The sequence below is a fragment of the Wolffia australiana genome, chromosome 9 (genome assembly GCF_029677425.1).
Source record: "Wolffia australiana isolate 7733 chromosome 9, ASM2967742v1".
NCBI classification, from domain to species: domain Eukaryota; kingdom Viridiplantae; phylum Streptophyta; class Magnoliopsida; order Alismatales; family Araceae; genus Wolffia; species Wolffia australiana.
Genome location: NC_135843.1, coordinates 9,626,426 through 9,639,748, shown reverse-complemented (window position 1 = coordinate 9,639,748; position 13,323 = coordinate 9,626,426). Strand labels below are relative to the sequence as shown.

The window sequence follows — 13,323 nt, the reverse complement described above, 5'->3', positions numbered from 1 at the left end:
AAACATGGCAAAATGTTTACCTTGTAGGAAACTTGTTCCCCCTCGAATTTCTACTTGTGAGATTGTCTTGAAGCCCTTCATGTCCCTAATCTCTAAAAGTACACGCATGATCAAAGAAATGTTGGATCTCATCTACTTTTTCTCCAACTCTTCTTCAAGATCTTGTTGATCTCCTTATTATCAAGACTAATATAATGTGTGGTGAGTGAAAGAAAGAAATAAGAAAGGCAACCCTCAGATCTCACAAGCATGGGAAACTAAAGTGGGTTCCCCCTTATTGCTCACTATTTAAAAATTTTCATAAGAGTCAGTATTAGTAAAGTGTATATTTTATTTTCATTTCATCTTGTGTATATATACAGTCTATTCCCATTTATCAATATAGTTCATCAATATAGTTACCAATAACATTTATTAATTGACCTTATTAATTAACTAAATCATCATATAGATTAATTGATCAAAGAGCAATTTAGCCCAATTGATAGGTTACGTTTCCAGTATGTGGGTTGACAAGCTATGCCTCATTCTCTAGAAGATACAAAATAATGTCCAAACTCTATCATAGAATCTTTCCTATTATCAGTTACCATATATGTATAATCATTTATCCGTGCGAGACTCGTGAATGACTTAGAGTATGGTTAGACATCAAACTCTAATCCATTATTAATTAGTATTGATGCGTAATGGAGATCATTGTAGAAAAACTTCCACAATATATGTACTAACCAGGCCAGAGATTTTATACATCTTCTTCCTTAAGTCATTCTCCTCTTATACTAAGGGTGGACAATCTTGTCTTGACCATTCAATGACCTTTATGTTTGAACTAATATATATTTCAATCCCATGATCAGGAACTCATATTTCTTAGTGAAAACATGGTTCACCATACACATGATGGCATTGGTATGTCATGTCAACCTGCTGCTAACACAACCATGACAAGAATTAAATTTATTGACACTTAGGTATAAGCACTATTAATTGATTCATATCGATCACTTAAATTGACTATTTCTCTAAAGGTCACCCATTATCTAGTGTCTCCATACAAATGGTTGTAGGATCAGTCGTACAAATCATATAAATATGCTCAAACAGTGTTCTTTTATCTAGATAATATGATGTGTATCAAATTTGATTCTTTTAGAATAAAAGCTTGAAGACTAGTGATCATTGTATAATGAATTTATCATTATTCAATAATTCATTACATAAATTCATGAACTTCATAATTAACATCACACGAGAATACTAATACTAATGAATAAATATTTATTTCAATGAACTTAAATAAATCATGGAAGTGTCATCGACTTGACGGCCACAAAATATTCATCAGTCTCCCACTTGGACATGCATATGACCATATACAACATAATGTATGAAAATAAGATGCTCTTAACTCGTCCCCCATTCCCTAAGAATGACAATATGAGAAACTGGTCCATAATGTAAGGTTCATAAGTAGTGTATAATTCAAAATCAAATCTGACCCAAGTATGCTTCATTAAACAATTTAAGTAATCTTACATTTCCAACATATCCAAGCTGGTAGTCTCATAAGTAGATTGTGAACATAATAGCACTATTCAAAAGACAAAAAATATTTGTGCAGAAGCTTGAGATTCATTGTCCCCACACTGATCACAACAACCCCTGTGCCACCTCACCTTTGCTCAATTTTCTCATGAGTGTCAACGCTTGCAAGTCATTGCAAATACAAGAAGCACATTCAGTATCAAATACCCATGATGTATAATATGTACAACACAAGTATCTATCACGGACCCCTCAATCATAAGCATGCATTTAATAACTATTCATTTGAGGTACTTCTTTCAATTCCTTTTCTAGTGATCCTTTGTTCAAAGTGGAACATTTGCATATGAAATTCATATTGTTCATGGAGGATAATATTATTTTAACATAGCTAATATGTCCACATATATATCTGATCAACAAGGTAGAAATACACCATGTTATACATATCGTGATCTATGATGAACTATTTAACTTCTCTAGTGTTATTATGATGTAACACGACCGATGTCACGATCGAATGGCTCGTGTTACACCAAAGAGAGGGCAAGTGCAGTTATGTCATATAGCAGAGATGAGTAATGATGATGTCATGTTAATGATAATGCAACGATAAAAATCGATGAGAAGTATAATTCCGGCGTCTACGGACACCAAAGATCAATAGGCAGCAGTAAGTGCGACCTGGGAATGCCCCTAGGGTCCGATGATCCAAATGTCGGGTTAAAGGCCAAGTGCAACTTTGGCTGCTACCGCTTTTTTTGCGCTCACCTTCGATGGTTTCAACTAAGGACGTACCAAAAGAAATCTTAATCCTCAGAATGTGAATTATATCTATCACTAATCTAACCCCTGCGGTGGAGAAAACATTAGGAGTCACTAAAGGAAATAATATAACACCAAGAGGGGAATAGATGAGTGTACTAGTGCGCTAAGCGTGAGCGTTATCTGATTTGGCAGTAGAGGCAGGCGAGCAATTCGTAAGCGCAATGACGGCACTGGTCGGTGCAACGGCGCAAGTAGGTGCGACGACACAGAGTAGGCACAGCGGCGCAAGTTGGCTTGCCAGAGGAAGTAGGCACATTTTCTTCAATCTTTCTTTCTCTGTTCTTAAGGGCGGCCCTCACCTTTTATAGGGGCAATTAAGAACTTCCCCCAAAAAAATAAAGGGGAGAATGCCCAATAATGAATAATTAGGGCCCCCCAATAGGTGAGAGAAATCTATTAGGGCCAACACATGGTCTCACACACGTGCAAACGTGTCGGTCCATACAGCGGTCCAAATACCTGCAAATAAAGAGAAAACACACACATACACGGCCAAAATACAAGGCCTTTAAAAAAGGAATCATAAGGAAAGACAGCATCAAACCTTTGTGGCCATTGACGAGACAGGGCACTCCAAAGGATGAGTCTCATGCATGAGCTCTCGCTCGACGAAGTGGTTCGACGGAGTCTTCGAAGCTGGATGGTCCCCCATCATATTATAGGTATATGAATATTGTATCTACATTGTGGACTCTTTTGTAGTGAAAAAATGGCATCTAGTCCATAATATTTGTGGGTCAACATTTATGTTTAAGTGCGGGAAGTCTAACATACAAGATGAGGCATGACTTGATGACCTAGAATGGAAAGCCCTATGGGATAGATTTTATGGATATCTAGAGAAGTTTAAGATACTACCTTTGCCACCTTGAGGGAAAAAATACTATTTTTCTGGAAGAAAGATCATTTTCTTAGAGGTCATTTATTTCCTATGGGAAGCTATAGAGAGCAAAAATAGTATTAGAATTTCTAGACACTAATCATTACATACTCAATAGACGAGGACTCACAGTCCTTAAACTTGGTGCGCACAAAATAACAGCAAAGGTTTTGTAGAGTAACTAAACTTGATTTAAGATGCTGATCTTTAATATACAGATAGGTCATTCTAACTGAGAGTAAAAAAATTCTATATTTAGTCTATGCACCTAAGTATATAATTTGGTAGACCCTCCTGAGAGTATGGTGCCCAAAGAGAGTAAGTGGGTCTCTGAAGAAAGTTCACTGCTAATGGAGAAGTTGACAACTTCAAAGCAAAGTTTATGGAGAGTAGTTATTCTAAAAGACAAATGATTAACTATGATAAAACCATTTAACTTCTTTTCATAATAAAACCACTTAGTATCCTTCTCATCATTGCAGCAGACCATGAATATGTAAAATGGATGTCAATTCTGATTTCAACAAAAAATTTCAAGGGGAATGAGTGTATGATTCAACTTAAAGGTGTAAAAAGTGGAAAGATCTAATTATGGAATGGAGTAAGCTTACCCAAGTTAGAATGAGTTCTTGACAATGTGACCCATGTGTATACACATAAATATTAGTTGTAGCACAGTCACTTTTAAAATCCTTCAGGTATTTAACATTGTACTCATTGATAAGTATATGCTTACTTTGCAAAGATATTATCCAATGAGGGTATTGAGAATATGGATCTATCGAGAAATCAATGTAGTTAAAGTTTTCTACATCCAGATACATAGAAATGATCACCAAAAAGATTTTGGATGGAGAGCTTCAATGGATGTCTCATATTGAGGAAATGTGGAGTTTAAATCTCTAAGGAGCATTCACTGAATCCCACTAAAAAGAGTTCAAATTAAAAAGTCATGGAAGTTGTTCCACAGCATCTTAATCCACTTTTAATTTTCATTTCTACGATTATATGATATTTTGCTATCTAATCGAGTTCGAATCAAGTCAATTTCAGCCACAATTCCTTGCAGATTCAATGCCATACCTTCACAAACTACAAAACAAGTACTGGTCCTGAGTTTAGAGTAATTAATTGAGTAGGATCAGGACATCCTCTAAAGCAGCTATGAAATGTAAATTCGCAGACATTTGATGATCTCTACAAAGGTAGAAAGTTCTATAAAGGCAGACATTTGATCTTCATAAAGAACCCATAAAGTGTTGCAAAACTTTCAGCAATTCAACTAAGTTTTAATGAACGATTATATTATGCTTCAAGACATTTATGGGTGAAATTGATGCGTGCTCAAGAAGCTTACTAATACGAAACATTAGGTACAAATAAATATGATGAAATATTCCCTGATGTTAGAAGAATTAAATGTTAGTGAAAATGAACTGAACAAATCAATGTCCAAAGCGAGTAGACTATCACTAAATATCTGAACTTAAATCTTGATAAAAAATGAAGCTGAATGTAAAATAAGTGCAGAGTGGAAGCCTTTCACTCATGTAATGAGATTTTTGTGAAGAAAGCTGAATGTAAAATAAGTGCACAGTGACTGGCCTTTAATCTTGCCATGAGAATTTTTTGCAAAGGGAGCTGAATCCAAAAAAAAGTGGATATTTAAACTACTTCGCATATTACATCAAAACATTGAATGTGCAGCTGAAATGTACTTCAGATACATTCATAAAATAGAACTTAATCAATAAAAATTAAAAGAAAAAAATTGATCCTGATTGAGATGGAAAGAACTTTGGATCAATGCTACCCTCGAACTCACTTAAGCAGTGCATCACGCCATATGCATATTTCTAGTTGTTCCTTTAAAGATGGGTTAGCCACTGATTGGGATCATCATCTCCTTTTTATGAGCCCAAAGGTTAGAGGTTATATGTGGAGGTTATCAACGTTCAGATCCAAACATTTCCTTTGAATAAATATCTGAACATAAATCCTAATAGAAAACATAGTTGAATTCAAAACAAGTCACGAATGACTTGGCTAAAACCATGTAAAGAGGCAGCAAACACTTGATGGTAATAGAAAATGAGACTTGTATTGAATCTATGACATCCTTGATGATTTGGTAAATGATGATAAGGCACATGAATGAATAACGTAAGAGGACAAATGGAAACAAAACAAAGCAAACATAATTTCGTTCAATCATATGTTCAAAAGGAAATGTTTCTGTGCTTGCTCATCTCTCCCTCAACATCATCGGTCTGGCAAATTGTTTTGTGAAGACCGTCATTAGTCTCAAGTGGCCCTCCGTTCTGACAACTATACAATGTCATAGATTGTACCCTAGAATGTTATAATTGATAAAAAAAATCAACCGTCATCTGTCATCCTAACTGGTGCCTCAGTTCATCACCAGACGCTCTAATATCCAATGTATGTGAAAAAATGGATTTGAATGATAATATTGGATATCGAGACGGATCCCAAGACTGTAAAAAGTATTATATATTCATGAGGATATCAACATCCCATGGACAATGGCTGATATTTAAACCCGACATCCAGATATCAAATACATCAGACAACTAAGGCAACATCTCCCATATCAACAAATTAAAACAAATTGTTAAAAAAAATAAAAAATTAACTTGTACTTGGGGACCTTAGTTACAAAGCTATTATATGCATGCTTCATAGCATCCACATGGAAGGTGGTGGGAGGAGGGACCAGTCCTCAGAATTAAGTGTTTGTTTAGTCTAACTTTGGTTGGACTAAATAGTTCTCTGTTGATTTAGACGTGGTTAGTCTAGCTTTGGTCCCACTTTGGTTGTCCCCATATTTCAGGATGTTGTCTTTACTGTCTTTAAAGAAAATAAGTCAAGTTCTGATGGTCTCACAAATCATCAAAGTTCAAATGCCTGAAACTTTAAAACTTCACCTTATCCCTAGCTACAGTCAATTTGGTATATAAGTCAAACACTATTTCCAAAAAAGTATTAAACTATTTTACAAACGAACACTTTAATCAAAATGATAACACCTGAAAATATGCGTATCAATCAGCCCATTACTTCTTTGGTTTATCCACGTATTAATATTCATAGAAAGTCAACATCATACTTATGCTGGAGAAAGTGAATCATTTTTTACAGGTGAAGAAAACTGAATGGGTTTACAAAAAGACAACCATCGAGCTGTCATCAGACATTTTTCAATGATTAGTGCACGCGAAAACACAAAAGACATTAATCACAACAAGATATTAGGAGAGAAATCTTGTAAACATGATACTCTAGCTTGAAACTTCTCAAGGAATTAAAAATAAAATACAAGATAAATGTAATAATAAATTGAATCAAAATGCTCCCTGAGCACCTGATTGAGGCTGTTGTCCCTTGTCCAAGATTTTACATCTGCTGGAAATTAGGAATGATGTAAGAGAACGGGGACGAAGTAAGCAAGTCGGAATTGCCAATTCTATAATGCGACGAAAAGCCAATCCCAGAAGTTTATAGATTAAATAAACTCAATTAGGCTTAAGAACAGTCCAGAAAATTAATTTAACAAGATATCTGTTCTTCAGGCATGCCAATAAGTGGAAATTCAAAATATCCAACATTTTAATGACTCAATTACAGGCTCCTCATTCGTGAATTTTTTGTGCAAGGATAGAGAAATAGATGGATAAATTAACCAGATAGCATGAACAATAACCAACTTGAATCTAAAAATAACGTCTGACCTGAAAATCTTAGAGACGGGTTGAAAATTATATCCAACTTGGCTCCCAGATATCCTCTCCAGTACCATAAATCCAACTTAGCATCTAGCACACCCACAGTTCCCAAGGCATACCCGCTGGTTGAGCCCAGTCTTTGACTCAGACACACCTCTCCAATCAATCGGTATCTTGAAAGCAAAAAACAAATAAATCTGTACACTGCAATAGGCCAAAACGAAACGATAAATAACTCGTCATACATACATAAAACAACATAGGACATAAACCACAAACGAATGAATGGGCGGCCATTAAATCCATACCCCTTCATCACCGTCTTCCTGCACTGTGGTGAATCTCCAGCAACTGATGCAGAGAAACCGGGCGCCACCCATCAGGCCTCTGCGCAAACAGCACCTGATTGAGCGCGTCGATTGCCATGCTAACACTTCCGAATGCGTAAACCGGCAACCCATTATAACTTCTTCCAACTCTAGGCACAAACATAAGGCCATGTTCCACTGCAAAAGCCTCGATGTGTTCCTTCAAGCTAATCTGAGTAACCCCGACGCCGACACCGGCGCCATTAACACTTACCGATGGCCCTTGCCTCTTCTCTTGTACCCTAATATAGCTAGCAGGCTGAGCTACTTCCATGCCCTCCACTACCTGGTTCATCATGTCAAGGCCTCTGTTGAGCTGCTGTCTGATCCTCTCATTGGCCAGAAGCTCAGGGGGGAAGAGACTCTTCCACCCCAGAAACCACTCTGTCACCTCGTTAAAATTGGGGTTTGCACAGAGCCAGATGTACAGAGCATGAAGCCAATTGGGGAAGAACTCTGCTTCTAATAGTGGGGCCATGTGCTCTATAGGGATGACTGGAGCCCAGGCCATGACCCACTTGAATTGGTCCAGCTTCTGGTTAGCTGGATTAACTTCAAACCCCCGCAGTGCATCCATCAGCTTCGGAATAATTCTCTCACATATCAATCGGTTCCAGCCAGAGGCATGGAAAACCCCTTTCCAAGGGGAGAGAATGGCAAAGGCAGAAGCATCACTGGCATGCCAGGCTTTGAGAACGTTTCCAAGCTTCGAAGTGATCGTCGAATAGAGGATCTCGAGCTTCTGGCCGAGTAGTGGCAGCCAAGGATGGATCCAGACATGAATTGGGACCGTCTCTCGGCACGGATCCCATGTCTCCACTGCACTAGCAAGCTTGGGCATCACCACATGATCAAGAATTGAAGCCATAATTGGGGGAGGCAGGAGTTGCTCCCATGTCTCGAGGAACCGAAGCATCGGTTCCGGGTCCCTCGCCCGCCACGAGTTCGTCCCTGCAATCCTTGCAGCAGGCAGGATGACCTCGCCGACGAGCCGGGTGTAAGGCGAAGAACTCGACGCGTCGTCGGAGTAATCATAAGGTTGATCTCCCTCCAAGAGACCCTTCACAGAGGCCATGAGCTTCAACCCATGAGAAGGATTCAGCAGAGGCTCCCAACCCTGGAAAATTCTTATCAGAAGAGGGTAGATAATCGAAGAAGCAATGCAACCCACGTTGCAGAGCTTGACTTCTTCCGGGTAGTTCTTCTTTAAGCTGGTGAATGTGCCAAGGAGAGAGTCTAAAGTCAGGGTTCCTACTCTGCTCTCCTCTTCCAGTCTATCTATCACTGTTAAAATGGTTTCCATTGTGCTAAGTTGTTTCCTCTGTCGGGCTTCCTCTTTCTGGAGCTTCTCCTTTTCACGCTGAAGACTAACTACGCTCTCCCTCTCTCGTCTAAGCTCACAGTCTATCTTCTGTATGTCGACCTCTGACATGTCCACAATCAACCTTATGTTATACTGAAGCTCGGGCATGGGAACATTCTCCTCTCTGGCCTTCTCCTCGGCGTTCAAATTCTCAAGATTAGTCAAGACCCGTACCTGGGGACCCCTCATATCAAGCACCTTCTGCACAACTTCCAACCCCTGTTCCTGCTTCTTCAGAAGAAGCTCCTCCGCCGTCAGATAATCCTTCGGTTTCCTAGCATGTTTCTGCTTCGACCAGAGCTTCTCCTTTGGCTTAGAAGCAAGGAAAGCGACGGGCTTCTCCTCCGGGATTTCATCAAGAACAGGAAGCTTGGCCTCTCTGTAATCGTTGAAGCCCATTCCCATGTTCTTCGGGCGGAGCTTCACTTCAACCGGCGCAGTTATACCCTGCTGATTCTTCCCCAATCCTCCGCCAACCTTGTACCCCATCTTCTCCATGAGCGCCAGCCCAATGCCTTTGGTATGCTTCATAAATTTTCCGACATCACCAGACGTCGAAGCCGACCTCCCTCCGTCCACCCTTTTTGCGGCCTTGGATTTCTCCCTCTCCTTCTCCCTCCTCTGGACTCCCTCTTTGATCACCCTCCCAAAAGCCGTAGGAAGGAAACCCTCCTCCTCGTCCTCCTCCGGCCCAATCTTCTCCGACCCAAACCCTAATCCCTGGCCGCCGATCCCGCCATTCCCCTTCTCCTCGACGCGATTTCGATCGATCTCTTGGTCCGGCTGCACTGTCCCGGTGGAAACGAAGGCGACGGGCTTGGTGAAGTCCGCTCGGCCGCGATCGAACTTCTTGCGCTTGTGCCGGGAAGATCCGCCACCGTCGGAATCGGAAGAACCGGATTCGACGAAAGAACCGTAGATCGCGTCCTCGCGCGTCTGCTGGCGACCTCGCTCCCTCCGCTTGGTGTAGAAGAACTCGCCGTCGATCCATTGCCCGCCTTCGTAGTCGTTCTCCATGCCGAACCTCTCCATTCCCTGGTCCTCCTCCATAGCCAAACCCTAATCTTGCTCCGCAAGGAACTTGAAAACCTCCGGGGAAGAAGACGATGAAATTGGAAGACAAATTCCAGCTATTTATAGGCTATGTAATGGGCTGGGCTTATATGGGCCCAATATAATCCTAATTAGGCCCAATAGTAACTTCGTCCTGTCCCGTCCTACGTCGGCCGTTATCCGTTACATAATCCGTTATCCATTACAAGTACTATTCCATGCACGTTATCTGTTATCCGTTCCGACATCGTATTAGATACCGTTATCGTTATCCCCTTAACGACATCGACATCCGATATTGTTATCAAACTAACTATAACCCGAATCGTTATCCGTTCAATAGTACATAGCAATATCCGTTATCGATATCCGATACCAAGTCATCCGCGTCCGACATTTTTCTTCGTACGGAAAACTTGTTATCCGATTACGGATAACGCATACGGATATCGTTAGTAACACCCTACTACTGATAACGGATTGGGATCAGTCGAAAATCTCCCATCTGGTCTATCGAATCGGTCATTTGATCGTGTCATGATCACCGTCTGATCATGGATCGGCAGGTACGATCGAATGACTATCTGGCAGACTGATTGATCGTAATGTTCAGGTGATGTTCATTTCCGATCTGATCAGTTTGTACGAACACGATCGAAAAAGATCAAACAATTTAGTTTATTTGTATAATTACAGTGTTATGTATTAATTGATATTCTGAACTAGCTTGCTGTTTTCTTTCTGAACTAAACAGCTGATTCCGGATTAAAAATCCAACAATTTAAGTAATTAAGTTGTTCTATTAATTGGATCAGGTGTAAATATCATGATAGGTTTTAACTGATTAAATGATGACATGTGTTGTTGTAGGGTTGAAATAGATTCGAGCAGCAGAAAGCATTAAAATTAAATCAGTCTGAACTATACAACGTAAAATGATCACACCACCTTGCGTGGAACTTGTTCCCTCCTACTTTGCTCCTTAGGAGGGAACAATGGATTTGATTTCCAGATGTATCTTTGCGACTAATGGAACAATGGATCTCCTCAATATCTAGTTGATCATCAAGACCAATCTTTCAAACGGATACAGGTATGGTTAATCGTCAAACCCTTATTCGGTATGTACAAATGCAGAATGGAAATCATTGGAGAAAACATATTCTCTAACATCTCCACTAAATTGGTCAGGTATTTATTTTATCTTCTTCCTTTATATAGTTCATGCTATATTTTACCTGAGATTATTTTGAATTGTGTAATTAAGGGTGACAACATGCAAATTATTAGGTTATTCAAGGGGAAATTTACACTTTTATGCACTAAAGTAATTATAAATGTGTTTCATCAAACTTTAAATGAGCAAACCTATATATACCTTAATATTCTGATTTTTGTGAATTTTATAGTATTTTGAGGATTTTTCTATCATCATATTCCTGAAGAACTTCATTATCTGAATTGAATGTATTTTTTATGATTTTATTATATTTTTTGACTTATTATCTATTTTATTATGACATTTTCATGATGCCATAATGCACCAATCATTAGCTGAGACTATCTTTATTTTTTATTCGTAGGGCCGACGTAGACTAATAAAAGGGCGTGAGTTAGATCGCATGACTCGTAAAATGAGAAAAAACTATATCAAAAGTTTTTTTTCTCAATTAGGCAAGAGAAAAGTCAAAAGTTGTGGTGGTACATGTGAGGTGCACACATAAAACTACAATTGATTAAAAAGAATGTAGACGCTGACGCAACACGTGAAAATGTGTGTCACGTGAAGCAATGACTGGGTAATCTTCCCCTTTGTCTGGCGACAACGACACACGTAAACATGCCATTCATTATGAGTCAAGCAAAAATGGGAATATTATGATGTGGCACGAAGCGAGATGCCACCACATTACAAAATATTGAAAAATGATAATTTTGTTTTTTTTCTTATAGGTACATGTGGCATTCTCAAAGCACGCAAACTTGGAAGGTGAGGTGATTGTGGCAATCATTCATTATTTGACTATTGGACATCTCAATCGAAAATGGAAGAAGAGGAAGTGTCAGCGCCGATAGGAGGAAAGCAAAAATTGGATGGCTAGGATAGCTCAAACTTCAAAGCGATGATCCAAAGGTCCGATTGAGATAAAATTTTCAAGGATGCTTCATCTTCACCCCCTCTTTCCATCCATACTCTTTGATCTATAAATAGAGGTGTGAATCATTTTCAAAATCATTCTTACTTCCTACTCATGTGGGATGATTTAAAGGTAGTGGCTTTTTGAGATCCGTCAAGCGTGTTATTGGAGTCCTGAATGTGTAGGAAGAAGCAACATAGAAGAGGCGGAGCTTACCTGCACTCGCAAAATGTAAGGATCTACGATAAGCATCTTCATCTTACATTGTTCTTTCTCAACATCGTCAGTAGGTTAGATAAATTTCACTACCACATATTACCATCACATCACCTCCATACATTCTCCAAATCATGTCTTACCACCTTCACATGATCTTATCATTAACTTACTCGTTAATTACCATATTTGACTCTTTCTCTATCCCATTTCCATCTCTATTTGCGTCGTTGTAATTTCATTCTTGCATTCACTCAACCTTCTCAAATCAGAATTATCACTATCTACTAACTACTCTCCTCAACTTAACATCACTATCTCACCTTGCATTTTCTCGTCACCTTAGGAGATGATCCATACTCATCACTAGCTAACATTACTAACTTAGTACAGCTATATATTTTTATTGAATAATCTCAAAAATACTAACGACAAGTTTAAACCCTAATTTTGAGATTATCAAGGGGCTCGTATGTCGGAGTCAAAATATAGTCATCCATTAACAATGTCTTTGGTGTCCTCATAGGTGAAAGCACCATTTATGCGATCACAACACAAATCACTGAATTACTTCACATGTATCAACTCAGTGAAATCTTTACCTGAAGAGAACCCACCATCAACACTAATGACCACTAGATAATCAATACTTATTATAAGTAAGATTAGATGCTTTATGTTCATCTTGTGATCCTTCAAACATGAATATTTAGAATGCATGCCTAAGGACAAGTGATCACTATATTATGATGACATCATATTCACTAAGTCTTTGCATGTAATAAAATACTTCATTATAAACATCACACTTGAATAATAACGAATAATTATTTATGCCAATGAAATCATACATGATGTGTGATTGATGTGAAGGCCACATAAGATTAGAAATTTCCAATAAGATTTGATCTTGACACCTATGAATATCTCTTTTCAAATTTTATTATAATCATAAAAGTGACTCAAATATTTGCAAGTGAATTTATTGTCTAGTTTGTTTCACTAGTAGAGAACCTAAGGGTTGAAAAACCTTCATTCTTGTTTGTAAGTAGGTTGCAACTAATGGTATATGCAACTGATACTCCTTATCTGATACCATGTTTGTGTTATTCTAAAATAAGCAGTATGTGATACGTTATATCTAACAACCGAGTCTGAGTTTCAAGCTAAAGTTTTGAGAATG

The 13,323-nt window shown here is 38.6% G+C and overlaps 1 protein-coding gene across 2 annotated transcripts; it reads right to left on the bottom strand.

Moving 5' to 3' along the window:
- Positions 1-2,406: 2,406 nt before the first annotated feature.
- On the bottom strand, positions 2,407-9,827 carry STIPL1 (GC-rich sequence DNA-binding factor-like protein with Tuftelin interacting domain-containing protein). 2 transcript variants are annotated; one of them, XM_078580424.1, is made up of 3 exons: positions 7,311-9,827; positions 7,009-7,206; positions 2,407-6,682 (listed from the first exon to the last, which is right to left on the bottom strand). In XM_078580424.1, the coding sequence occupies exon 1, from the start codon at positions 9,781-9,783 to the stop codon at positions 7,318-7,320; it is 2,466 nt and encodes an 821-aa protein (XP_078436550.1). In that variant the 5' UTR covers positions 9,784-9,827; the 3' UTR covers positions 2,407-6,682; positions 7,009-7,206; positions 7,311-7,317. The 2 variants fall into 2 exon arrangements, with proteins under 2 accessions (XP_078436550.1, XP_078436551.1); XM_078580425.1 differs by having other exon boundaries at positions 2,407-6,679.
- Between the last annotated feature and the right edge of the window lie 3,496 nt (positions 9,828-13,323).

Bases quoted from the DNA above. Each gene is read 5' to 3' on its own strand.
- STIPL1 (XM_078580424.1), bottom strand. From the start codon at position 9,783: ATGGAGGAGGACCAGGGAATGGAGAGGTTCGGCATGGAGAACGACTAC.